General features: G+C 49.8%; 1 protein-coding gene across 1 annotated transcript; it reads left to right on the top strand.

Moving 5' to 3' along the window:
* The first annotated feature begins 3,392 nt into the window (after positions 1–3,392).
* Positions 3,393–24,687, top strand: CSF1R (colony stimulating factor 1 receptor). The gene is made up of 21 exons (XM_075056544.1): positions 3,393–3,620; positions 8,581–8,826; positions 9,616–9,900; positions 10,444–10,580; positions 11,343–11,502; positions 12,374–12,563; positions 13,613–13,728; positions 13,991–14,111; positions 14,815–15,005; positions 15,563–15,675; positions 17,743–17,869; positions 18,362–18,466; positions 18,799–18,909; positions 19,178–19,340; positions 19,917–20,017; positions 20,164–20,282; positions 21,029–21,151; positions 21,273–21,384; positions 21,696–21,795; positions 22,427–22,532; positions 23,080–24,687. The coding sequence occupies exons 1-21, from the start codon at positions 3,572–3,574 to the stop codon at positions 23,209–23,211; spliced, it is 2,907 nt and encodes a 968-aa protein (XP_074912645.1). The 5' UTR covers positions 3,393–3,571; the 3' UTR covers positions 23,212–24,687.
* Positions 24,688–24,878: the final 191 nt, after the last annotated feature.

Below are 24,878 nucleotides of genomic sequence, written 5' to 3'. Positions count from 1 at the left end.
CCTCCCCTCCCTCTGGGATGAGGAATTCACTGATACCCTTAAAGATGCAACCCCAAAATACTGGCTCCCCACATTACCACTCCCTCAGGTCCACATGTCCCCCTGCTTTCCTCCTCCCCTCATCTTTCCCCAGCCAACTCTCCAGAAGTGCTGGTGTCCCCCAGCCCCATGAGACACAGGCACCTCCTGAGTCCAGCCCAAAGTTTTCTCCTCTCTCTGGTTCCAGTGGAACGGCTCCTCCCGAAAATGACCCCAGGCTGCTAGAGTGGAGCTCTGAGCCACAGTGGCTCTAGCAGCCAGCTCTGAGCCACATGCTTGGAAAGCCTGGGGTTGCTGCAAAGAGGGGATTTTGAAATGACATTCAAATATATCAGTGTTGACCGTATCTTCAGGCTGCATGATGCAGCCCCGCCTCAGCTCCTGGGAACCCTGTGTGTATCCAAAGGCCCAAGGCACCGGCCGCAGCAGGAGACAGGTCCAAGTCCCAGCAATGCTCCCCTTCTCAGCACGACCTGTCCTGTGCTGCTATCTTTGCTCAGTTTGCCAGAGAGGAGGTTTGCAGGCTCCCTGACCAGCTCAGACTGATTCTCCCTAGATATGCTCTGAGTCATCTGGCATGGCTCAGGCATGACAGGCAGACAGGGCATTTTTCTCCAGAAGCTGAATCAGCAAGGAAAAAAAAATCACTTCATCTCCAGAGACGCTGCAGCAAAGGCTTGGGGGGAAGCAGGGAGAGGGAATTGGTAGACCTCAGCCCTGAACCCAGCGGGGTCCCACTGCCCAATCCCTGCCTGGCAAACCTTTTGCATGTTGGGATGCCCTGAGGAGGGGTCATGGGCCTGGGAACAAGTAGGTAGATATGGGGACTCCTGGCAGGACATTTTCCCCACCCGAAGACAAGTTTCATCTCCAGTGATGAGACAGGCACCTCATGGAAGAGCTCAGGGAAGTAAAGAAACTCAGACTGCAGAGACAAACCCTGGCCTGTTTCACATCTGTCCCCAGACTGCTGCAGGGCAGTTCAGGCAGGCGTGACACCATGGCCAGCTGTACTCATTGCAGGGGTCCTGTAGGGCTGGAATGGCCCAGCCCCACTCCCAGCCTGGGAAACAAGTCTGAGCTCCCAGTGCTCCCAACCAGGACTCACAGCAGCCTCCACTCTCCCCTCCACAGCCAGCCTGCAGCCAGCCAGGCACTCAGCAAGTCTCGTGCCGTCTCTCAGCACGCCTTCCTGGCCATCGGGGCCTCCACAGACATCTCTGGGCTTCAAGTGACTCAAAGTAAGGCTGCAGCTCCTCTGAAAGCATCCCTGCTCAGAGCTGCTTGGGCATGTGAGCCCCAACAGCACTCCTGTGGCTGAGCTGCTTGCTTGCAACCACAGGATTTGGGGTGCAGCCTGCCGACAGGAAGAGATGGCCACCAACGAGGGAGGAACCCCAACAGACAGCTTGTCCCACTGAGCATCCCCAGGTGTGCTCAGCCCAGCTTGGGGACCCATGTGTAGAGGCTGTGACTTGTCACCTGTGGACCACTGCCATCAGAGATGCTCTGCAAGTGGCCGCCTCAAAGAGAAGGCAGGCTGAGATATTGTTTCCCTTCTCTGTATTGAACCTGTCTGGTTTAATACTTGTTCACACTGGTGAGTCAGTTCTCTCTGAGCTGGCATTTGTTCCTGGAAAAAAAAAAAAAAAAACAACTTAAAAAGAAGAAGGAGGGAAACAAACATCCTTTAAAAAGCCCCTTTGGCTCAAAAGGAGGAAAGAATAATCAGGCAGATGTCTCCTGTGGCCCAGCCACTTGACAGCCCCCCAGCTCTGGGCAGGAGCCCCCCAGTGCACCACACTGCCTCTAGTTCATGTTCTTCTTCCCCACATCCTGCCAGGAAAAACTGCTGAGAGGAAATCTTCTCCAGCCAAAAGCTGCCTTTCTTTCTCTCTGGACTCCCTCATGCTCTCCAGCCACCCTTCTGGCCAAAACCAAGAGATCTCTCCACGTTCCCATGACTCTTAGTCATCTTCAGCACAGTCAGCCGTGCTCTCATCTCTTGGCCCCAAGAACTTGTCTTGCTGGTACTTTGCTAATTGCCCCCTTTGGAGAAGCCCATTCCCTTCCCGTTTGTGGACACAGGACGGGCACTCCTCTGCCTTGCACCTTTGCATTGCAAGTGCAGATTCAACAGCCACCTCTGTGCAGACATTTTGGAAAAGCTCATCTCCTTCTGCCCACATTTTGCAGCCAGTATCCCTACCACCTGCCCGCTGATGGGGCTGCAGCTGGGTACAGCTAAAGCAGAGCCCTCCAGCTTGCCCCGGGCAGGACCTTCCTCCCCTGTGCTTCCCAGCGCTGTCAGGTGGTGGCCTTAACTTCTCACCCCAGAGCTGCCGTGAACTGTCATGAACTTCTGCTGCAGCGTGAGGTTATCCTCACCGAGATAGAGCAGAGAGCAAGGGGCACCCTGTGTCTGACTTGACCTCCTAACATCTTGCTGAATTGAGCATCCCTAGGACAGCTGTTTTGCTTCTAGCCTACCCTCGCTCCCTGTTTTGGAAGAGTCACAGTTCACTGGAGGGTTAATGAAGTGCCTAATTACTGCTCCCAGGTGCCTGCCATGTTGACAATTAGAAAACAGCTTCAAAAAGCCTCCCCACCAGCAAGGCAGGAGGACTGGGTGAGATGGGTTCCTGGAGAGGGGGGGTTCTTGCTTGAGCCCTGTGGCTGCCTGATGGTGATGGGGTTGCTGTGAGCCCCAGGCTTGGAGGTACTGGGAGGGGAGGAGGGTTGGGGTCCCTGTGTGTCCCCCAGCCCAGCTGGGGACAGGGAAGGGTCTGCAGGCTGGACCCCAACGGTTGTCCCTGCTGGGGAGGGTGGTGAAGGCAAGCCTGCAGCTGGCTCTGCGCAGTGCTGGAGTGGGACTTGGGGGTGATCCCGTGTAGCCACAGGACCCCTCTCTGCATCAGGGATCATGCTCTTGGTCAAAACAAAATAATTTATCACCTTCACGGGCTTTTTCCCACCTGGGAGTTGCCCTGGGCTGAATCACCTTTGTGGGCCTGTTGTGGGGGAGTTGGCCACGCGTGGGCCCTCAAGACCCGAAGCCAGCAAGAGCCACTGGGCCTGAGGTAAAATGGAGTCCCCTGCCACCAAGGTGCGTCCCAGCCTGGCTCTTTCTGTCCCCAAGCAAGCGTGCAGCGGTCCCCGGGGGTTTGGGTGGCAGTAGCCAGGGCGGACTGAGGTTGTCCTGAGCCCTGGGAAGGGGTCTGCAGCGGCGGGAGGGTGGCCCCGACAGCGAGGGGAGGCCCTGCAGCAGGGTACGTGCGCGGCCCCACCTCTGACAAGGGGGTTTGTCACCGCTGACGTCTCAAAGCATCGCTTTTTTTTCCCTCCCCTTCTGTTTCAAAAACAAACAAACAAAAAAAAAGGGAATTTCTTAACTTGTGGTCAACTCAGAAAGGAGAAGCTCCTGCCGAGGGAGTGCTGGGGACAGTGCCTGTGAGGAGAGGCGCCCGCTGCGTGAGAGGATCCTTCAGCTGTGTCCCTGCTCCACGCTGGAGGCACGGTGGTCCCTGAGGACATGGGTCCTGCTCTCCTCCTGCTGCTCACCGCAACTGGTACCTGGCATGGTAGGTCCACCAGCCCCCCAAAGCCGTGTCTCTGTGTCATTCTGGGGCGGTTTTGGGATGCGGTAAGGATTTCCTGGGTGTCTGGTATAAGTGCTCCATCGCTCCTGGGGCGAGGAGGGGTGACAGCCTTGGATGGGGCAACGACGAAGTTGGACTAAGGGACGCTTGGCTCCCAGTCCTGTCTACCAAAAGCCTGCTGTGGGCTGGGACAGTCCCCGCTTCTGGAGACTGCTGCGTGAGGCTGCTGCTGCGGGCAGGTTCAAGGAGCCTCAGCATGGGCAGGGAGCAGGCAAGAGAACATGTCTGCTCCCTGGCACGGCAGGGAAGAGACACTCGCTTGACATTTAGCGCAGACTAGGCTGTAGCAGCTTCCTGAAGACCATCCAGAACTGGCTGTCATTATAGGGGGAGGACAGCAGTGGAAAGACAGTGCATCGCTAGTCTGCGTTGGCTCTGGAGCTGGCTGTGCTGAGGGTTTGCTCTTGGCTGCCCGCAGCACTGCTGAGGTAAGGTCAAGGGGTATGGAAAGGTGCATGTACCGTAGGAAGAGCCTCAGCAGTGAGGAGATGGGAAAGGGAAACTGCCTGCTGTTTGGGTCTGGGCAGGGGTTAGGAGGAAGGAGAGGTTCAGCAGAAAGTGTCCTGAGGGAAACTGTCTCTGGAATTACCCTTTGCCCAAATGAGGCAAGAACTGGAGATGCGTGGCCTGCAGGTGAAGGAGTCAGGAAAGTTGGCTGCATCGGAACCTTCCAATGCACCTCATGCCTGGCTGGAGATGCCTGAGGGTTGCTGTTTTCTGGTGGTGCTGGCATATACAACAGGGCTGTAGAGCCAGGATGTGATGGAAACAGAACTTGGGCAGCCAAGAAGGGAAAGGTGAATATGCCTGGTTTCTGAGGTTTTGGAGATGGCCAGGAGGCAATAACCCATCAACCTCAAGAAAAAGTCACTAAGCCTGTTCTGAGGTTTGCAACCAAACAGACAAAAACCAGTATTACTAGTCTTATGTCTTAAGTGCTGGCTCTCGGATCTTGTGTGGTGCTTTCCTTCTTTTTTCCTCTTGAGCTTGCTTCCCACACAATGAGACTCTGGTGTGAAGTTCCCCCTGAAAGGGGGCAATCTAGGGGGGAAAGCATTCAGCATGTAATGAGGAGGCAGCGTATCCCTCTTGAGCCACTACTGTGTTCATATTTTCAATTTTTTTCAATATTTTCCTGGGCAATTTTCAGCCCAGGAAATTTGCACCCCCTTGCTGTTGTACTGCATGGTGTTTCACTTCAAGTCATGTATTTGACATGCTGAGCAGGCTTTTTCTAGGTCTGCTGTGCTGGGAACTGGGCTGTGAAGGCTGCAGGGGTTTTAATTTCATAATTTTTTTTAAGATAATAGGGACTAAGCAGACCTGATATAGATTCGTGAGAGATCATAACAATATCTGTCAGGATCTCTCCAAAGGTTCTTTGAGGCACTGGGCAATGCAGGTCACCAGCTGTGACATCTTCATCAGGCAATGTCTGCTATGTCAGGGTGTTAGACACTCATTTGTCTGCGTACCAGCACTGTTGGCCACCTGCAGCACAAAGCTGTAGTATGCCAAGGTTGTCCAAAGCAATAGCCTCAAGCTGGAGCCAGAGCCTGACTTCTTTCTCCTACCTCTTGGATTGCAAGTGCATCTTCTGAGAGTACCCAGGGCTGATGTAGTATGACCACTGTGATCTGGGCTCTTGTTGGGGAGTGTCAGGGGCTCAAATCCCAGCTTCAGATCAAGCAGAGTAAAGATTTGAAACCTGATCAGCTCACGTCTGTGTTCTTGGCCATCTTGAGAGGTCTTCCTGGAGTTTTCTTGTGGATGAATCTAAACCTCTGAGGTAGAAGCCCTAAGCAGAGATGTGATGAGCAGCCTTTTCCCTACCCCCTGCTCCCCAGATACTGTAGGTGACTCTGGGGAAGGTGTCCTCAGAAACCAAGCTTTTCCTTGCCATCATTGGCAGGGGAGCTCAAGCCTGGTATGGGTCCCTCCGAGGGCCAGACCTTAGCCTGGTTATCCCCCAGGACCAAGTCAAGGTCCTGATGACTGGTTTCTGTGGTAAGAGTCTTAAGCATCTCTGTCTTACCAGTCTTTACTTCTCCTTCCTCACCATTTCCAAAGCCTCAGCAGAGGAAAGTAATGTTTTGGCTGGCATGGGAGAGGCAAGGACAGAGCCTGCAGTTGTAACTAGAGGTCATGGTTGCACAACCCAAGTGTGGTAAAACCTTTGGCCAGCAGTTACTGGTAATGCTGCGGAAGCTGCTGGAGAGCAGCAGAGAGACATCCTTGGGCTTCGTGCAAGATTGCACACTGGTCAGCAGGGAGAAAGCCTCCCCCAGCAGCCCTGCTTCCCCATTCTGGAAAAGGACCTGCTGGTCTAACTCATCCCCCAGCACACATGGAGTGGATGCTTAGGTGGCCTTCACCTGCCTTGTCCTGCATTTAGTGTCTCTGCCCCATCTGTCCTCACTCCACTTGTGTGGTGGTTGTGCCATTGACAGGAGTCTCCAGTGATAGGCTGAAGGCTGCTGGCTTCTTCCTCGCTGTTATGGAGAGCACCTACCCTGAGCCTTTTCTGGCCATAGCATCTCAGTAGTAACTGGAGGTTGATGACAAGGACACAGAGTGACATGACTCTTGTTTTTCTTGTCCTCCTGCTATAGCCAAACCAAGGACCAATTACAACATGGTTTTTCCCTGAGACAGTTTGAATGCAGCTCTGAGTCAAAGAGCATGGCTCCCCCATTGAATGGTGCTGAAGTGTTAGATGTGGAGGAATAGCTAAAGAGGAGAGTAGGTGAGGGAAAAGCATCCAGTGATAGAGAGTAAAAGCAACAGAGATTTGCTAAGCTATGTTTTCTAGTGGGGCTTGACACAAGGGGAGGAACATTGTACCTCACACATGTGGAAAATGTGGCTTTGCAAGGGATTCTGGGGTATGTTTTTTCCTCCACTTTGGGAATAAATGAGGCTTCTCTTCTTTCCACAGAAAGATAAAAGCATTGCTAAAAAAAAAAAAACAACCAAAAAACAGGGAGATAAAATGTCAAATATTCCATGCTCCAAAGCTCCCTGTCCTCTGCTTCTTCCTGCAGTGCCAGCAAGTTTGATCCAGGCCTTGTTTGGGTTTCCCCTGGGCAACTGCATCATTGTCACGCACCAGCAATGCTCTCCAGGGCCTTGAGTCTTGTATTCTTGACCCTTCACTGCACAGAGGGAGGCATCAGCCCAAGACTGCTTAAATGATTCTCTTTGCGCTCTGATGGAAGGACTCTGGTGTTACAGCCCTGAGCGCAGCTGGTAGCACAGGACACACATTTGTACCTTGGACATAGTCTTCCTCACCAAATGAGCTGTGAGCATGGGTGGATGAGGATGGGTGTGTGCTTCTTTTGCTGGCTGTGTTTCAGGGACAGTGTTTGAGGCAGTGCCTGGAAACAGATTTGCTTTAAACTGTCTTTGCTACCCATGACCATAAGCAGCCTTCTCTCCTCTCCTCCCTGCAACAAGGGCCATAACATCTGGCCGCTATTCCCCTTTCCCCTGAAGGATATGTAAGTGCAGCTGGACTAATGGTGCCATTATAGGGTGCTTTGCCCTCTCCCACTTCCTGATGAGTTATGGGTTTTATATTCATTTGGACAACAAATCTTTCAACTAAAGAGCTCCTGCAAGTCCAGAGCAGTCTTCTGCAGCATTCAAGGCATCACAAGACCAAACTCAGCCCTTGTTTCTGCTGCTACCTGCCTGCACTGACCTCCTCTACAAAAAGCAATGAATTTATCAATTGGGCAGCTACCTTTATACTTAGTATTTGAACTTCTGTGTGTGTTCCTTTAAGATGTGAGGATGGGTTAGCAACTGGGAAGGAAAGCAGAAGTGGGAGAATAACCCTGGATAGGGGCTGGAGGGGGGTGCAGAGCCCCCCAAGCACAGATAGCCATTTGCAATGTGTTTCCTGTCCTCCCCGAAGGCCTGGTGTGGGGGTGGCAGCACTGCTGCTTCCTTAGCCCTGCGGCACTGATTCATTTCTCACTTCCCCCCCCACCCTAAATATAGGTGGTGACTCAAAGAACTCGCTGACGTGGCAACACAGGGAAAAAATATTTCCCTCTGACACTAAGGGCTGGAGTGGGACCCTGGTTCCCCTTTATTAGCCAGCAGAGAAGCCGTTTTCAAAGCTGAGTTGCAATGCCAGTGTCAGCATGGCCTGGTGTGCTGTATGTACAACTGCAGCTATGGGCTTTTATGAGCCATTTAGCTTTTCTGTGTTTGTTTCCCAACCCCAAATAGCAATAATAATGCTGACTCACTTCATAATGTGTTGATGGTATCTGCAAGGAGAATGCACTGTGTGGCTCTATGATAAGGCATAAGTAGGTGTCCTTCAAAATCTAGTACCTGGCAACCAAAAAGCCAGTCTTCCCAAAGGGCATCCACTGACCTCCTGCTCTGCAGATCTTTCCAGGTCTGTTCTAGCTTATCGCAGCACCAGTGTAACAGAGAGCCCCATCCACTAGATTTGACTTAAACTTCACCAAATGTTGTTATGGGCTAACCAAGTTCATATAGTAGCTCCAGCTCTGCCGCAAAAGGAAAACTGTTGCAAGAAGAGGGAAAAATCTGTCAGGAGCAATTTCCAAGCTAGCATCTGACCTGATCAGCTCCAGATGATTGTTCTTCCTGTCCCAGTGCTCTAAATGTTCACATGTGGGGTTTTCTCTCTTCCCTGAAATTCATTCCTTGGAGTATCAGGCCATATTGGTCTGGTGGGATGGAGAATGGTTGGAGTAATGTGAGCCAAAAAGCCTGTCTGAATCCCAAGCTCAGCCTCTTCCTGATGCTGAGTTACTCCATGCTCAGCAGTGTGAACTCCAACAGAGCATCTTTAAGGATCATTTTTGCATCCTCACTCTTTCTCTTTCCTTTGTAGGCTCGGCATCCCCAGTGATCAGCCCTGACCTCCCTGCTCTGGTTGTCAACACGGGTGATCCAGTCGTCTTGCACTGCTCAGGAGAGTCTGAAGTTGGATGGGAAGGCAGAAAGGATACATTCAGCAACCACACTAGCAGCACGCTCAGTATTCCCAAGGCCACTTACAGGGATACAGGCACCTACAATTGTGCTTATGTCAACAGCAGTGACAAGGGCATTGCAACAGTGCATCTGTTCGTGCGAGGTAACCGTGCTTCTCTCTTCCCACATACACTGGCAGAATGGCCTCCTTTCAGGGAGCACAGCCATTACACAGGTCCTCTCTATGGCTGTGGTTGTGTGTGTGGGAAGCAGTGCAGTCTCCTAGTGGGGCAGTGGCTCACCCACATAAAATGGGGCCCATGGCTGAAGCACTGGGGTAGAGTACAGAGCTGCATCTCATGCATATGTGGGAATGGCCTGGACCTCTCCCTCCATTTACCTTGGCTTCCCTTCCTGAAAAAACAGAGATGAAAGTCTGTTGGGTGTTGTAATGAGTAGTGAGATCTGGAAATCAGAACTGTATTATGAGTCCCCCAGATAAGGGAGAGAATCACATGAATTGCATCCTCGCAACATGACCTGAACCCCAAATATTCTTTTACCCCAGAAGAAGTTACACTGTGGTAGCTCCACTACTTGAGTTAACCCCTTCCCTTGTACCAGAGATACTATCCTGGACAGGGAAGCTGGAGGTCTGATAAATAAAACTAACACCATGGTGAAAAGTTTAATTAGAGGTAAGTATACTTCTCAGTCTCTTGCCTATGTACATTTGTGGTTGATTGCTGTGCTCTCCTCAAATGCCTTAGCTGGAATTGGGCTCGTCGTGTGAGTTTTTGGAAGCTGAGTCAGGCAGGCGTTGAGCAGGGCTGCCCCAGCATCGAACTCCCACTGGGCAGTAATGCTGGAGACTTGCTGTTGCTGGAATGTGTTTCTCAGCTTTGATGCATTTTCTGATCCCATTCTCTGGCCTACCTTGTCTCCTCCACAGATCCCAATAATGTGTGGTATGTTCCAACTTTCCGGATCTTTGTGACCAAAGGTGGTAACGCTGAGCTCCCCTGTCTCATCACGGCCCCCGAGTATGGATCCAGTGTGACTCTGATAATGGATGACACCTTTCGTCTCTCACCCGGGACCAACTATTCTTTCAGTGCTAAGAAAGGAATAACACTGTACAATGTGCAAAGCAAGCAGAAGGGCTCTTACCGATGCCAAGCAGTGATAAATGGAAAAATAGAGAGATCATCAAGAATAAGACTGTTTGTGGAAGAAGGTAAAGGATTGGGGTTGCTGCTGTCCTCAGGGAAACAGCAATAGCTAAGCTGACCACAGCAGATAGTTAAGGAAAAGCTCCTTGCCAGTGATAGGAAAGACCTTCTGAACCTGTAATCTTTGAAGGGTATTTAACGGAGGCAAAATTCCATCATCTTCTGGCAAATTGACCCCTTCAGGTGGGTCTCCATGGGCTCAGCAGTGTTCAAATCTTTGCAGGCACTATCACAGAACAGAGAAAAAAGTCCACCCATCTCCTCGATGTTCTGCAGGTCCTGAGGCCCTGATGCTCAGGACATAACCATGGCAGAAGGTTCCCCTTCCCTTTCAACCCACGGTGCTGACTGCTCTGCTCTCCCCCACCAGTACTACTTCCCATAGACTTGTGCACAGAAAGGAGTGATGATCCGTAGGGAAGAATGCCAGGGTAAAGAGACTGAAGAGGATGGAAAGGAGAAGGTAGTCAGGCCCTGGGGAGTCTCCAAAGCACACAGGGTCACTGGGACAGCTGATGTTGACTCTTTCCCTGCTTGCCTTTATGTAGCACAGGAGAAGCCTGTAGAAGTGATGATGGACCCCATAGACCATGTGCGCATCGTGGGCGAACCTTTCAAAGTCACTTGCAGAGTAATTGCACCTTCCCACAAATATGACATCAGATGGGTGACAGCAGCAAAGAATGTAAGTTGAAGTGCACAGCCTCAAGGGGGTATCAGGCTTTCCTGGAAACTGGGAGGCAAAGGGTGGTAAGAACTGCCCAGACCCAAGTCACTTGCAGCAAAGCCTTGAACTGCCTGACTAAAGCAGCTATTCAAACAAGCTGTAGAAATCTGAATGTGGCCATCCTTTCCTTGGGGTGACACGGTTAAGAAACACCTGCCCATTGTTAGGATCTTGCTGCAAGAGAGAAGAAAAGTACGTTGTTTCAGCCGAGTTCATTGAGCAGGAGCCACAGTACCTACTAAGGCAACATTCCTCCACCCAGCCCTGCCAGGGCTTATAAAGCAGCAAACATGTTCAGGACACAACAGTTCTGCAGAGAAAAGATATGGGTGAAGAAAGGGAATGCATTTCAAAATCTCTGTTGTGCTGACTTTTAACTGCTAGATGGTTATATAAGATTTGCTACAAGTTCTTATTATATATGATACCTTTATTAAGGAGTTGAAAAACCATACAGGATATGTTTGGATCACACAATGTAAGGACAACTTGCAGTCAGAAGGTTGACAATAGCTATAACCCTAACTGTTGTGGAATATCTGCCCTGAACACTTGGGTTTAATATGCCTCTCCACACAGATGGCTTTCAGTGACAGGGGCTCTATAACAAAGCTTAGTAGCCCAGAACAGGAGGTAGTGGGTATGTTTGTTGCAAATTTCATTCAGTTCCATATTTTGCTCTTCCAAGAAAGTGCCTGATGTTTCCTCCCTGCCTGACAGGTCAAGAGAACTAAAAACTCTAGCTTTGAAGATGAGAACTATGTCATCAGCGATATCCTGTCTGTTCCAGCAGTGACCATGGAGGATAGTGGGAAATACACTTGTATAGCTAATAATTCAGCAGGATTCAGGAATGCCTCGACAATGCTTCAGGTAGTAGGTGAGTGCTTCCCCAAAAGACCAGGAAGGTGTGGACTGAATCACACCTAGCCTTGAGTATTTGCCACTTCTGCCTCCATCTTGTTCCTAGTTTGGTTGTTGGAAACATCATTCTCGCTTGTGCCTGAAGGCTCACACGAGAACTGTGGAGCTGTTAGGAAAGGAAGTGGTGTACCCTTAATGTCTTGAGGGGCAGGAAAAAATTTTTTGGCTTCTGGATGAAAAATTGGGAAACTCTTCTCAGTTTCTGTGTGTTTATAAACAACTTTAAAACAAAAAAGAATGGGGCAAGGTTATGCTGAAGACCAGGAAAGGCTGGCTGGAAGCAAGGGCAAGCCACATGAGCAGAGTATGGATCTTTGTCTCTACCAGTAACATAAAAGGATTCAGGTCTATTATACACTTTTTTTGTATCTCAAGATGGAAAATTCATCCTCCCAGCTCGTAGGCTGGGATTTGCTGATGACCCAAACTGCTGCATACCATGGCTCAGAAAGAGGGCTTGGTCTGCGCTGTTTCCAAGTGAGAAGCCAGGAGTTTAGCTAAGGGGCCTGCCTTCTGTAGACAATCAGGAGATAGTGTTTTAGCCTCCTTACTTATTAGGATACAGCATGTGAAACTCCCTTCCCCATGTGAGTTCACTAAGATTTTCTAGCTCTCCTCAGGCAGAGTGTAATCCAAGCTGCCATGACAAAGAAGCAACTTAGAAGTACTCCTTTGGCAACATAACTTGTGTAATGCCTCATTCCCTCCTTCAGTCTCCCAGCTTGAGGCTGCTCTTTCCAATAATGATCCATTTATGAAGCTGGTATAAGCTTATTTGGGGTCTCTGGACATGCCTGCTGATGGCCATGCTCTCCTCCATCCTGCAGAGAGAGGTTATGTGTTCCTGACCCCGGTGCAAGCCACCAGCCAAGAGGTTGCTTTGGGAGAGAGTCTGAAGCTGCAGGTCCTCATTGAGGCTTACCCAAAACTTCTCCACTGGGGCTGGGAGCACACAAACCCCTTGAAGAACTCTGGGACCACCACATTCAAGGGCCAAATGATCCCTGGAAACAACTGGTATGTGCTTGTTCTCTTCTACACTGGCCATGGCATGTTTCCAACAATGCTTTCCTTGTGAGACAGGCAGACCCCATGCTACTGGCTGATGGAAAACTCTCTGCCTTTCTGTCTTCTCTTTCCAGTATTATTAGCAAACCACAGTGAGCAGGTCTGATCAGGTCAAGGAGGACACCACCTGTGTCTAACTTGGCAGCCTTCTTTTTAGAAAACCTTGTGGAAGTCAGTATCACGTTTGTGGTCTAGTTGTTGAAGTTTACACTCTCCTTGCAGGAAGAAATTGCAGGGGTGGATGAACAGCACAAAAAACTGAATTCCCTCACTGCTCCTCAGACCTGTCCCATGCTCTGTGGTCTGGAGAGTGTATGTACTGAGCAGCACTGTATGCCCAATGTCAAAAGAAGCCAGAAACATTGTTATGCGGATAAGATCTAATGGAGGGTACAGGCCTGCTCTTCCAAAGCCTACAGCCAACTGAGACCAAAAGGGGACTGAAAGAATCATTCCATTTGTTGGGGAGTTTTGGCAATTCCCCTTTCATTTTCTTAGAAACCCAAAATAATCCACAAGAGGAACTATGCCACTCGGCAAGCATGATGGCTTTAGGGCAAACTTTCTTGCATTAGGATCTGAGAAATGGGCTGGGGGCAGAGGGGACTGGGCAATAGGGACTGTGACTTGATAGGCTAATAAATGGGATGAATAACTCATTCTGTCAAAGGCAGGAGGACCAGCATCCTCTGGCCCTTCAAAGGCAATGATTTAGATGTTAAACTCTTCTTTCTGAGCTTTCACCCACCCATAGGCTTTCAGAAGTGCTGTGCACTTGGTGGCAAAAGGTCTTTCCTCTTAACAAGATCAGACCCTCCTTGCTTCCCCTGAAAAAGCAATTATCAGGTTCCTCTCATGGGCTGGATTTAGTGCTGGGAAGTGTTCACCCATTCCCAGGCACAGGAAGCAGCGGCATCTTGCTGAGCAAAGACCGTGTGAGTGCTTGAGTTTCCTCAGCACAGCTTTCTTCATGGTGTTTACTCTCTCTGTGCAAGCAGGTATAACAACACGTTCTTCCTGAACCGCCTGCAGGAAGGAGAGGGAGGTCTCTATACCTTTTATGCCTTCAACAATGAGACCAATGCATCGGTTACCTTCAGTATTTCTGTGAAATGTAAGTGCTTGGTATTGCCTGTTCTTTCACCCTGCTTGCCCTGGGGCTGCTGCCCAGCTGGCAGCAAGTACGGTGGGGTACCAGGGTGCTTTCAGCCCAAAGGACACACAGTCAGACTGCACGTGGGACGCAGCCCAAACCTATGCATAGCACAGGGGTTCCTCACGTTTTATTGTTACACACATGGAAAGTAAATCAGAGCACAAGGAATGTGCTCTTCCTCTGATCATAGCACTCATTGTTTATCTGCCTCCCACAACAGCTCCTCCAAGGGTCTGCAGAATTAAGGTGCCAGCCAATGACTCCAGCATCCTTCAGTGCACAGCCATCGGCTACCCTGCCCCACGCATTGAGTGGTACCAGTGCCCCATTCACTCTGACGGGTAAGAAATGCCCAGGAGATAGAGCACCTCCAAGGTGTGCACTTGCCCTTGCTATGCTGGCATCTGCTGAGCAGCACCACGTGGGCTTGCTTACAGGCAATACAGCAGAGCCTGTTCAGTAACAGCAACAGGGAAGTTGCCCTGATTTTAAAAAAAAAAAAAAAAAAGGTTCTTTGGGAGTGTCTGAGGAGAAGGTGCAGGTACTATTCCCAAAGTCCTGAGCTTGAAGAGTTCAGCCATCTGTGATTCATGTTCTCCCAATGCTTTTCTGAGGAACATGTGGGTCCTTTGGAGAAGTGCCTTGACATAGGTTGCTGTAGAGCTGCATCCTGGCTGATCCAAGTTATCTTTCTGGGACCTCCACTGGACTGACCCTCCGCAGAGCACAGGCTGACTGAGCTGCAGTGTGATGGGAGGCAACTGCAGCTGCCTGGACAGGGGTGGTTGTGTCTCAGTACCAGTCCCATTCAAGGAGGGAACTGCTGCCACAGCTGTAGCCACATAAAGGCAGTTAAGGCTCTGTCTATACAGGGCTTTGATGTTCAGGGAGAGGTCTTTTAACTGGACAGTGAATAACATGTCTCATAGAGCTACTATCCTAATTCCCAGTGTCTCCTCTCTAGCCTGATACAGGCACCAATTCACTTATGAGCAACCATGCTGCAGAGGAACACTCATTCTCTCCTGCCTGGTGTCTCTGCAGATACAACAAGGACTATAGGTTGCTGCTGAATGACTCCAGTCCCCAGTTGGTGAACATGTTGCCCTTCCAAGAGGTGGAGGTGGAGAGCGTTGTCCCATTCCGGGAGCTGGGTGCCAATTTCACCTTCTGCTGTGTGGCCATTAACAGAGAGGGGAATGCTTTTGACGTGTTTCACTCACTCACCATCACCAGTAAGATACAAACTGGTAGTTTGGCGGTGAAAACAAGTGGGGGAGAATTTGGGGGCTTTTGGGGGCCCATCTTCCTATATGTATGTCCCTATTGTCTTGCAAGAGAGGTAGAATAGATTCTACAAGCCCTCTCTCCTCACAGGATGGCTAGGTATAGCCTGGTGCCAAAGGCTGAGCCATAGCATGAACACCTTATAAGTGCAGGACCCAGCTCCAGGGTGCAGTACAGCCAGCTGTTGCTCAGCCCACTGGAGTCCAGGAGTTGCATCTTTTGATGGGCTGCTTCTTGCTGCACAGATCTTGGTCCCCAGTCAGTCTGACCTGCACCTGGTGCTGTTTGTGTGGAAATTGGGGTGCACAGGGGGAACCATTGCAGCCTTGAGTTTGGCATCAAGAACTTCCCTCAGTTCCCAGGAGCTCTTTTGGGTGTCTCCGAGACCAGCTCTGGGTTGCATTGCATACGGGGGAAGCCTAAGTGAACAGCTGGGCAAAATGTTCCCAGAGATGGGATTGAAACAGGAGTGGTTTACTCATCCCTGGTTTTTTTGCTCCTGCAGGAAGTGTCATGGCCCCCCCAAACAAGCTCTTCAGCCCCATTCTCTCCGCCTGCATAGGCACATCGGTCCTGCTGTTCCTCCTACTCCTCTTCCTCCTCTACAAGTACAACCAGGTCAGATTCCCTGTTGCATAGCAAGGGCTGCAGGGCCTGCCCAGCCTCAGAGACCACATGGCCTCTGCTGGCAGCCGCAGGCAGGGAGCATTTGCTGGGAGGTACCAGGCAAGATACCTCCCTCATCTCCACTGCCTCCCAACTTCCCCCAGGAGTTTCCTGCTGCAGGGCAAGGCTCATGCACCAAATCCAGTGTGTTAACACCTCTCCCACCCTGGTCCTTCAGTCTTGTAGCCTAGAGGTCAATGTGGATATTCCTTGGTGCCAAAGGTGCTCGTTCTGTGCTGTCAGTTGCAGCTGGTTTTGCTCTGGTCACCATGAATCCACAGACCAAATTAAGGAGAGAAAGTAAGTGATTCACAACTTGCATCTACTTTATATTCTCCTCCATGCTTTATAAAAAGCTGTCTTTATGGGGAAACAGGATGATATTAGAAGGCGTTTGTCTCCAGGAAGACTTGGTCACTATTTTTATATAAGAACTTGCCCCATTTTCTCTGCAAGACTCATTTTCAGCATTTGGATTCCTTCACAGTTGTTTCCATAAACTGTACCAATCAATAGCCACCTCTGCTTCATTAGTGGGTGAAATTCTCCTGGTTTTCAGCTCTCCCTTTGGCACTCTTCCTTTGACAGCCCATCAAGAATGCAAATTTTGCAGCAGAGTTCTGGTGCTGTTTGTCAGAAGATCCAACAGAGCCTTCTCCCAAACAAGCACCTGCAGCTTTGCAGGCAGAGCTGTCTTTGGCTAGTAGTCCAGAAAGAGAGGTGGATGGATGTGTAAGCACAGCTCTGAAGAAATAGCTTTTAGGAAGGCCTTGCAAGCCCAAGAGAAGCAGGACATATTTATAAATCATTTTATTTATTTCAGCCATGTACTTCTTGAGTCATGGCTGATTGCTGCAGTGCTAGGTGAATCATGGAGCAGAAAGCAGGCAACAGCAAATACACCAAGTTCGAGTGCCCTCTTTATGAGGGACCTCCATGAGAAACTGTGCATCTTGGAGCATCCTGTCTGGGCCTCTTTGAACAGCCTGCATGGGCATGGATGTTCAACTCTTAGGCAAAGGAAATAGAAGCAGTGTGGGGGAGAAAACAAACAGATGCTTTTGCATCAAAACTGCAGACCTGTTTGCCTCAGTTTTTGTCCCTCATGCCTCAACCTAGCTTTGAGCATCTACCCATATACTCCATCCTTCTCTGCAACTACCCAGGTGAAATGGTGACGGGAAGCATTTCAGCACACACCTTCCACTAGCTGGGACATGAGATCTCATTCATTGCAGACATGGTCACTCCACCCATGCTTCCTTGTGCCTGCCTTGATGGACCTGAGACTACCTTTGCCACACTGTGGTGCAGGTCCTTGCCTGTCTCCTTGTAAAGGAGAAAAGGCTGCACATGGTACTCATGCCAAGCTATTTCACTGCCTTTCTCTGTATCTGTGCCTCCAGCCTGGCTCCCTAGCCCTCTCAACATGAGTGACAACACCCAGAACAAGCTGGCAACTGCCTTTGCCCACGGGCTCCAGCACTGCTGCTCTCTGCCTTGCCTGCTTACTTCTGCCGTGAGATTCGTGGAAAAAAGAATAAATTCTTACTTCTCTTTCTCCATTTCTTTTTTTATTCCCCTGTAAGGGAAGCAGGGCTGGGCCAGCTCCGCTGTTTGGCTGTACTCAGCAACCCAGGGTACCATGGAAGGGGACACAGTGGGGACACATCCCTCCAGCACCAGCTGGGCACTGTCAGCCACTGGTCTGGTGGGACATGCTGGCTCTCCCAGCTCTGCCATCTCACATGAGGGCAACAGGCTACTTTAAGTGAAAGAGGCAAGAGAACCTCCCTCAGTCATGGGTGATGACTTGGAGGGACCTTGTCACAGCAAAGGGACCAGGCTGTCCAGACAAAGACTCTTTCACTCAGTCCAGGTTCAAAGCAAGAAATATTTGATGGGGTGAAACCTAAGTCTTCCCTCTATGCCTACAGGGTGAGAGCTAGAGTGCATGCTGGGACTGGGGAACCCTCAGGACTTGAGGAACACTGAGTAACTGGAATCTCTTCCTTGCAGAAACCCAAGTACCAGGTGCGGTGGAAGATCATTGAGGCCTGTGAAGGGAATAACTACATTTTCATTGATCCCACTCAGCTGCCATACAATGAAAAATGGGAGTTTCCTAGGAATAACCTCCAGTTTGGTAAGAAACCTTCCTTGCTGCTTGCCTGGTGGCATGCAGCTCACCACAGAGCTGAAATGCTCCAAGGGACTGAGCCAAAGCAACTAGGCAACATCCAAAGCTGCATCCAGACATTACAGCAACATCCTTAACCAGGCCTTGCTGCCCTTGTCCACATAGGGTGGCAAATGTTAGGGTACAACCTCCCCCTAGCCCTCCATTGCTCCAAGGAAGGATTGAGAGGATCATGTCCATCCTCTTGCATCTGGGGTCATTCCTAATGCATAGAGCTGGTGAGTCCATGTTTGGATGTGGCCTCTTTCATGCCATCTTTGCTCACAGTAGAGTTCCCCTCAGAAGTTAACCAGCTCCTGACTAAGGGATGTGTCATATTGTCTGGGCTCAGCAAGAATCCCCACCCACCAGACATTCTCCTCAAGGTTGCGTGCAGGACAACTCCTCAATCTTTTTCTAGAAAACATCTTATAAGCGCTTTTTTTTTCCCCTCTGCAGGAAAAACTCTTGGAGCAGGAGCCTTTGGAAAAGTGGTAGAAGCCACTGCTTTTGGTCTGGGCAAAGAAGATTCGGTCCTCAAAGTGGCTGTGAAGATGCTAAAGTGTAAGCCCAGAGCAACTCGCAAAGGCTGAAATCCCCCAAGCTCCTTTGGGCAGGATGCAGTGCGTGTTCACCATGTGTGTTGGTGCTCCCAGGCTGCAACACCTACTTTTTTAGTTGTTTCTGTGACAAGTATTGGGTGCTGGAATTACACTGCCATTGTTTTTGTGGACACGCATGGCTGGAGGCCCAGACAGAGGACACAATTTCCTCTCTGAGTGTGTCTCTTCCTTTTGTTCCATGTGTCTGTCTACACCTTTTTCTGTCCTCCCCCTTAATATCTTCCTTGTCGCTCCCTCGCTCCTTCACACAGCCTTTCTCCTCTCGTCTTGCAGCATCGGCAGACACAGATGAGCAGGAGGCTCTCATGTCTGAGCTGAAGATCATGAGTCACTTGGGACACCACGAGAATATTGTTAACCTGCTGGGAGCATGTACCTATGGAGGTAGGACCCCACACCCCTGCTTCCCCCATGAACCCCTCCCATGGCCTGCTTCTCTGAGGCTCTTATTCTCCTCAGTCTCACGACAGAGACAGCTGATGAGCTTGGTGGTCTTTTTTGGACCTGTAACTTTGCAAGGGCCTGTGGACTGGCTGTTTCCAGACATGCTGATGTGCAGTATGGGTTCTGCTGCCCCTCCCAGGGAAAGCAATCCTCAGGACAGGTCACAGTAATGTCATTTCTTAATGAACCCTTTCTGCCTCTCTCCCAGGCCCAATCCTTGTCATCACCGAGTACTGTCGCTATGGAGATCTGCTGAATTTTCTGAGGAAGAAGGCTGAAACCATAATTATCCAGGATTCTGCCCTGGACACCTCTTTAGACAGTGCTGCTGATTACAAAAACATTGATCTAGAGAAGAAATACATCCGCAGGTAAGAGCAGAGCTTAGGTGGATGCGGGGCTGAGCAATGCAGGTCCTGGATGCTTGCTGGAAGAAGTGTGCAGAGAGCTGTGCTAGGGAGAGATTAAGGCCAAAGGTTTGGGGACTTGCAGAATACCAGGATGTAAAACCCCCTGGGGTTGTGTGTGCTTAGACTTGGTTACTGTCCCAAGTTTTCCAAAGTATTTGACAGCAGTCATTGAATATCCCACAACAAATCCAGGTTTCGATCCAGTCTGCTCTCCCACAATCTGGAATCAAAACTTTTTTGCTTCTTGCACTATTGGGTATGTGGGTTTTGTAGGACAAGAGGCTGACTGCTCCCCATCAGCCAAGGGCGGTTCCTTGACAAAAGAGGAGCAGTACTTGGAACCCAATACCACAGAGCACCTAGGTCCCCTTTCCGAATCAGCCTCAATGTTGACTTTCCTTTTGCCCTTAAGCCTCTAGCTAAGCCACTTCCTGCAGGCAGGGATGTGGTTTCTTCTCTCAGTGGATGTGGAGAAGGGCAGAAGGTACTGCTGGAGGGTTGCTAACAGCCTGCCTCCATCTCTTGCTTCTGACTCAGTGACAGTGGCTTTTCAAGCCAGGGTTTGGAAACGTATGTTGAAATGAGACCTGTGTCGTCATCATCATCTTCAGCGTCATCAGATTCTGCGCAAGCCAGGGGTGAGTTAAAGGGTCATTTCTGTGGTTTTAGGATTTCTTTATTTTGGTGATCCTGTCTGGTTTATCAGCCGGGGAACCAGGATGCACCATAGCTTGCATTATTCACCAGGTTTGCAGCATCTCTAAAACTTTGCTTTGAATTTCAGGGAAAAGCTCAGGGGAAGAAGATGAAACCAGGGAGGACCTCCGTCCCCTCAATCTCTCTGACCTGCTACAGTTCTCCAGCCAGGTGGCCCAGGGCATGGCGTTCCTTTCATCAAAGAATGTGAGTGCCAAGAAGAAAACTGCCACCACACCCCAAGTGTGAAACGCCAGTCCAGCCAACAGGCACCAGCCATCCTGTGTGCACAAGGCTCGGGATGTTTTTGGACGGGGTGGCCAAGCTCAGCAAGTTGCTGCTGGAAATGGGCCTCTGCTCCGTTTGTTGGGTCCAGACATGCTGGGCCATGGTGACTGGTGTTTCCTTCAAAGCCTTTGTCTCCCATGGGCTCTGGGCAGGCCGTGGCAGCAGGGCAGTGTTATGGGGAGGGTGGGAACCCAGGGCTGTGCATCGTGCTAATCTCAACATTTTCTCCCCAGCTTTTACATGAGGTCAGGAAATTTGATGTGAAGCTTTCTCACATTGGCAGCTTCACTGCTGCCCCAGGGACAAGGAACTGAAAGTGGCCGTTGAGCTGTTTGCCAGAGCTGGCTCATTTAGAGTATTAGAAAGTAACTGTGTGACTGTTTCAGACATGAGGACATAGTGGCAACAGCCCCTGGCTCTGAGCCTCCTCCCATGGGAAGATGACTGCTCCATGAGTGATTAAAAGACATGGCATGAAATGTCACAATGTCTTAGCACTGCAAATGAAGTGGTTGGGTCCTTGTACGTGACACAGTGCCTCTTATAGGGGCTTTTCAAGCAGTGCATGTTCCCCTTGCCCCTGTGCTGTTTCAGTGACAGGCCTGGCCTGTAGGGAATTAGTTGGGGATGTTGGCTGGGTCTCAGTTGTGCTCTCTTCTCCCCAGTGCATCCACCGTGACTTAGCAGCCAGGAATGTGCTCATATCAGATGGACGGGTAGCCAAGATCTGTGACTTCGGCCTGGCCCGTGATATCATGAATGACTCGAACTATGTTGTAAAAGGCAATGTAAGTAATTAAAATGGGGACAAGAGAAGGTACAAGGGTAGGGTGCAGCTGGAGCACAAAGGACAGGGTGTAGTGTAAGCTCCCAGCTTGTCCCAGTCTGCAGGACTCTCTGCTCTTCCAGGCCCGCCTGCCCGTGAAATGGATGGCCCCAGAGAGCATCTTTGACTGCATTTACACAGTGCAGAGTGATGTGTGGTCTTACGGCATCCTTCTCTGGGAGATCTTCTCCCTTGGTAAGAAAGAAGCGAGCTTGCAAACTTCTTTTGTTTTCCATGGCTTACCACTGCCCTAATGTCTCTGCAGAAAAGTTTCCAAGAAGGTTGACAAAAATCTAGGTTTTATCAGGGCTATAAAACACTGTGTTATGCTTCCAGAGGGACCATTAAAAACAATGGATCCTGGATGATTTGCTCTAGCTGAGAACTCCCTGAGAACGCATAGCACTGGCTCAGGCGATGCTCCAGGCTGCCTCTTCCCATGCCACAAGGCTGGAGTGTTAAAGCCTCTGATCTAAGAGTCACCTCTGGTCCTGTTACTGTCACAGGTAAAAGTCCATATCCCGGTATGGTGGTGAACAGCAAGTTCTATAGCATGGTGAAGCAGGGATACCAGATGGCCAGGCCTGACTTCGCTCCCTTGGAAATGTGAGTGGATGTGCTGAGATGCACACAATGGGTGACAGGGTGGCTGGAGCTGCTTCATGGGCAGTGGGCTGGAGATGATGGCACAGGAACCTTGGTCATAGGTCTGCCTGCTGCTCCGAGGTGTGTCTGTCCTTGAGGTTCAGGTTGGATTCCTACCAGGCTGCTCCTTGCCTCTGTAGGAAAGCAAGACCTGGGGCAGTCAGTTATGATGTTCCATCCAGTATTTCCTGTTTATGGACAGGAAGATGGGACAGTTCATGTTATAGTTCTACATTCCTGAACTTGGTGGATTTTTCTTTTTTGAGTCAGCTACTTTTGACCCTAGGATTGTGAGAAGGCAAGCCTGAGTAGGTTACAGGAGAGGGATGAGTTTAAGCTTAAGGAAAAAAGTACTGGAGGCATAAAGCCCCTTTTTGATAGACTAGAACTTTGCTCTATCCACTTTTGTGCTCATTTTCCCTGGAGCACTGCACATGCACTGACCGCAGGTTTTATAGTCAGGAAGGCAAGGGACTGCTCAGTACTTGTACCTGAAATACAAAGTGCTGCAGGGAAGAGCCTGGGGTTGCAGACCCTCCAGCAGCTTTGCAGCAGCACAGTGCAACCACCCTGTCCTTGTTTGGCTCTGCAGGTACAGCATCATGCAGGCATGCTGGAGCCTGGAGCCCACACAGAGACCTACCTTTGACCAAATCGTCTGCTTCATCCAGAAAGAGCTGGAGGTGCATAAGGAACAGGTGAGGACCTTTGGGGAGGAGAAGGGGGAAGGGAGATGTGCTTTTCCCCTACAGAAACCTAGCTCCTGGACAACTTTCCCAATGATGTCCCTTACCTTTAACTGATGGAAGCGGTTTAGTGTTGGTGAAGTGCAGAGGGGCATCCAGATTTCCCCATGCTGAAGGGTTAAGTCACTCCCCACCATGACCAAAGGAAGTCGGACAAAGAAATACAGCTGCCTTGCAGCAACCTCTATGGGCAGCAATACAGGTAGTGATACAACTACCAATGCAGCAGCAGCCCTGCCCCATTCACCTGGATTTGGTGTGCAGCTGGCCAAAAGGCGTGCTGCCTCATGATTTGCTGTCCTGCAGCTCCACAAAAGCATGGGTATGGCTGTCCTGCCAGCTATAGCCCTGCCTTGTGGGCACAGCAAAGGGTAGTGTTGAGTTAGCATCCCCAGCTGGTCATCTGTGCAGAAACAGATGTCGTACACCACTGAAGGGACTGAAAATACACTTGGGGTGGGGTTGGTTGGGGTTTGTGGGGGTTTTTTTTGCTTTACAGGACTATACCAACCTCCCCTCCACTGCTGAGGAAGACAGTGGCTGTGATACCTCTGGCTGCTGTGAGGAGTCCTGCGAGCAAGAGGAGAGTGGCCAGCCCCTTCTCAAGAGCAACAACTATCAGTTCTGTTAGCTGGTACCATTGCCCCGGGGTAGATCCCTGTCCTCCCTGCTTTGCAGAGCACACGGTTCTGCTCTGCCCTAGGACACAGGCGCCTTCTGCTTTGGCTCTCCTCTCTGTGCTTTCTGAAGTATGAGTGTTACTGACTCTCTCACTGAAAGGATAGTGCTGGAGTGACTCAAAACCAAGATTCACCATGGTGTCCCTAAGGTCTTATCTCAATCATAGCATAGAGTTGTTAGGATGATAACACGCTCCATCTCTATGAGGTACAGAGAGGTTCTTGTTACCTGACTCCCCACCCCCTGGAGAAGGCTGTGGGGTGAGGGGTTTTTTTTGTAGTTTTTTTTAAATACAAGTTGCAGCCATGTAAGACACTTCCAAAAGTCACTCACATGACTGAACTCTTGTGTTTTATGAGCACATCTCAAACCACGTCCTAAAGCCAGAACTGCTCCACGCACCAGAAACAGCCCTCTCTTCTTGGTGGTTCTGCTCTCTTCCTTTTGTCAGTCTGACCCTGGATGTTGCAGAGTGAGTGTTTAGATATAGGTAAAGCCTGTACTTAGCATTAATTAATGCATTAACCTCTACATTTCCTTATGTAATCTACCTCTCTGCAGCTGATGCTTATGCAGGGAGTGTTTGGGTGAAGCAAGCTAAGGAGACAACCCCAGGGTTATGTGAACTTGTGCCCAGTAACAGGACAGAGGGGCAGTTATTCCTCAGGTAAAATACAGAGGTAACCAGTGCTCTTCCATGTGAGCACTGAACACAACTCCAATCCAGGAAAGAATGGCAGCTTAAACACATCTGGAAATAATCACAACATATCCTACAAAACTTCTGAATTAAACATGTAGCAATCACTGCCTTTGTTATGATTAAAGATATGCTCTTGTATATATTTTTCTGAGTGTATTTTTAATAGTACAGGTGAGAATTTTTTTTCATAAGCTAGGGCCTAATGCCCTTAAACTTATTTCTCATCTAGCTCTTGTTCAGCATTACTAATGCCACAGCCACCCAGTCCTGTGTAGCTGGAAGTAGCTAAAGTACCTTCTTGGCTTCACCTGACTCGGTGGGTAAAGGATCAGTACCCCAGGCACAAGCACTGACAGGGCTCAGGCAAGCTACTGTATAGCAGGTGGCCTTTGTCATACTGTGAGCAATTATGTTGTGGGCCACTTCTGATCATATTAAACCTGGTTTTATGCTAACACCAAACGTGATTAATTCTTCCTTACTAAATAAAAAGCTAATGTATTTCTATCTGTCAGCATTATAAAGAATAAAGATGTTTAAGAAAACAAGTCTCTTCCAGAGGTTTAAGGACTGTTCTCAGAGGGGAATGGATCAGAACATGGGTGATGCACTGGCTCATCCTCTCACACCCTGCAACTGTGCTCCAGTTCCTCACTACCAGTTTTCAATACCATTCAATCTTGTGTAATGGCAAAAATTTATTAAAAGCAAGGTTTTAAAGCACTTTGTTCTGACTGGCCTGTCTGTAATTGGGAAAAATTAAGTAGTATCCATGCATGGATATAATGGGGGAATGAGTAATTTCAACTGTGATGATGGGATGCCTGACAACAGTCACTGTGTTTGAGACAGGCACACACCAGCAGTCTGCATGTGAAAGGCAGTGCAGAGGCAGAAGGACCCTGCTGACCAGA

Source organism: Buteo buteo, chromosome 24, assembly GCF_964188355.1.
Source record: "Buteo buteo chromosome 24, bButBut1.hap1.1, whole genome shotgun sequence".
Lineage (NCBI taxonomy): Eukaryota > Metazoa > Chordata > Aves > Accipitriformes > Accipitridae > Buteo > Buteo buteo.
Note: the sequence above shows the minus strand (reverse complement) of the source record. Positions and strands in the feature narration are given on the sequence as shown.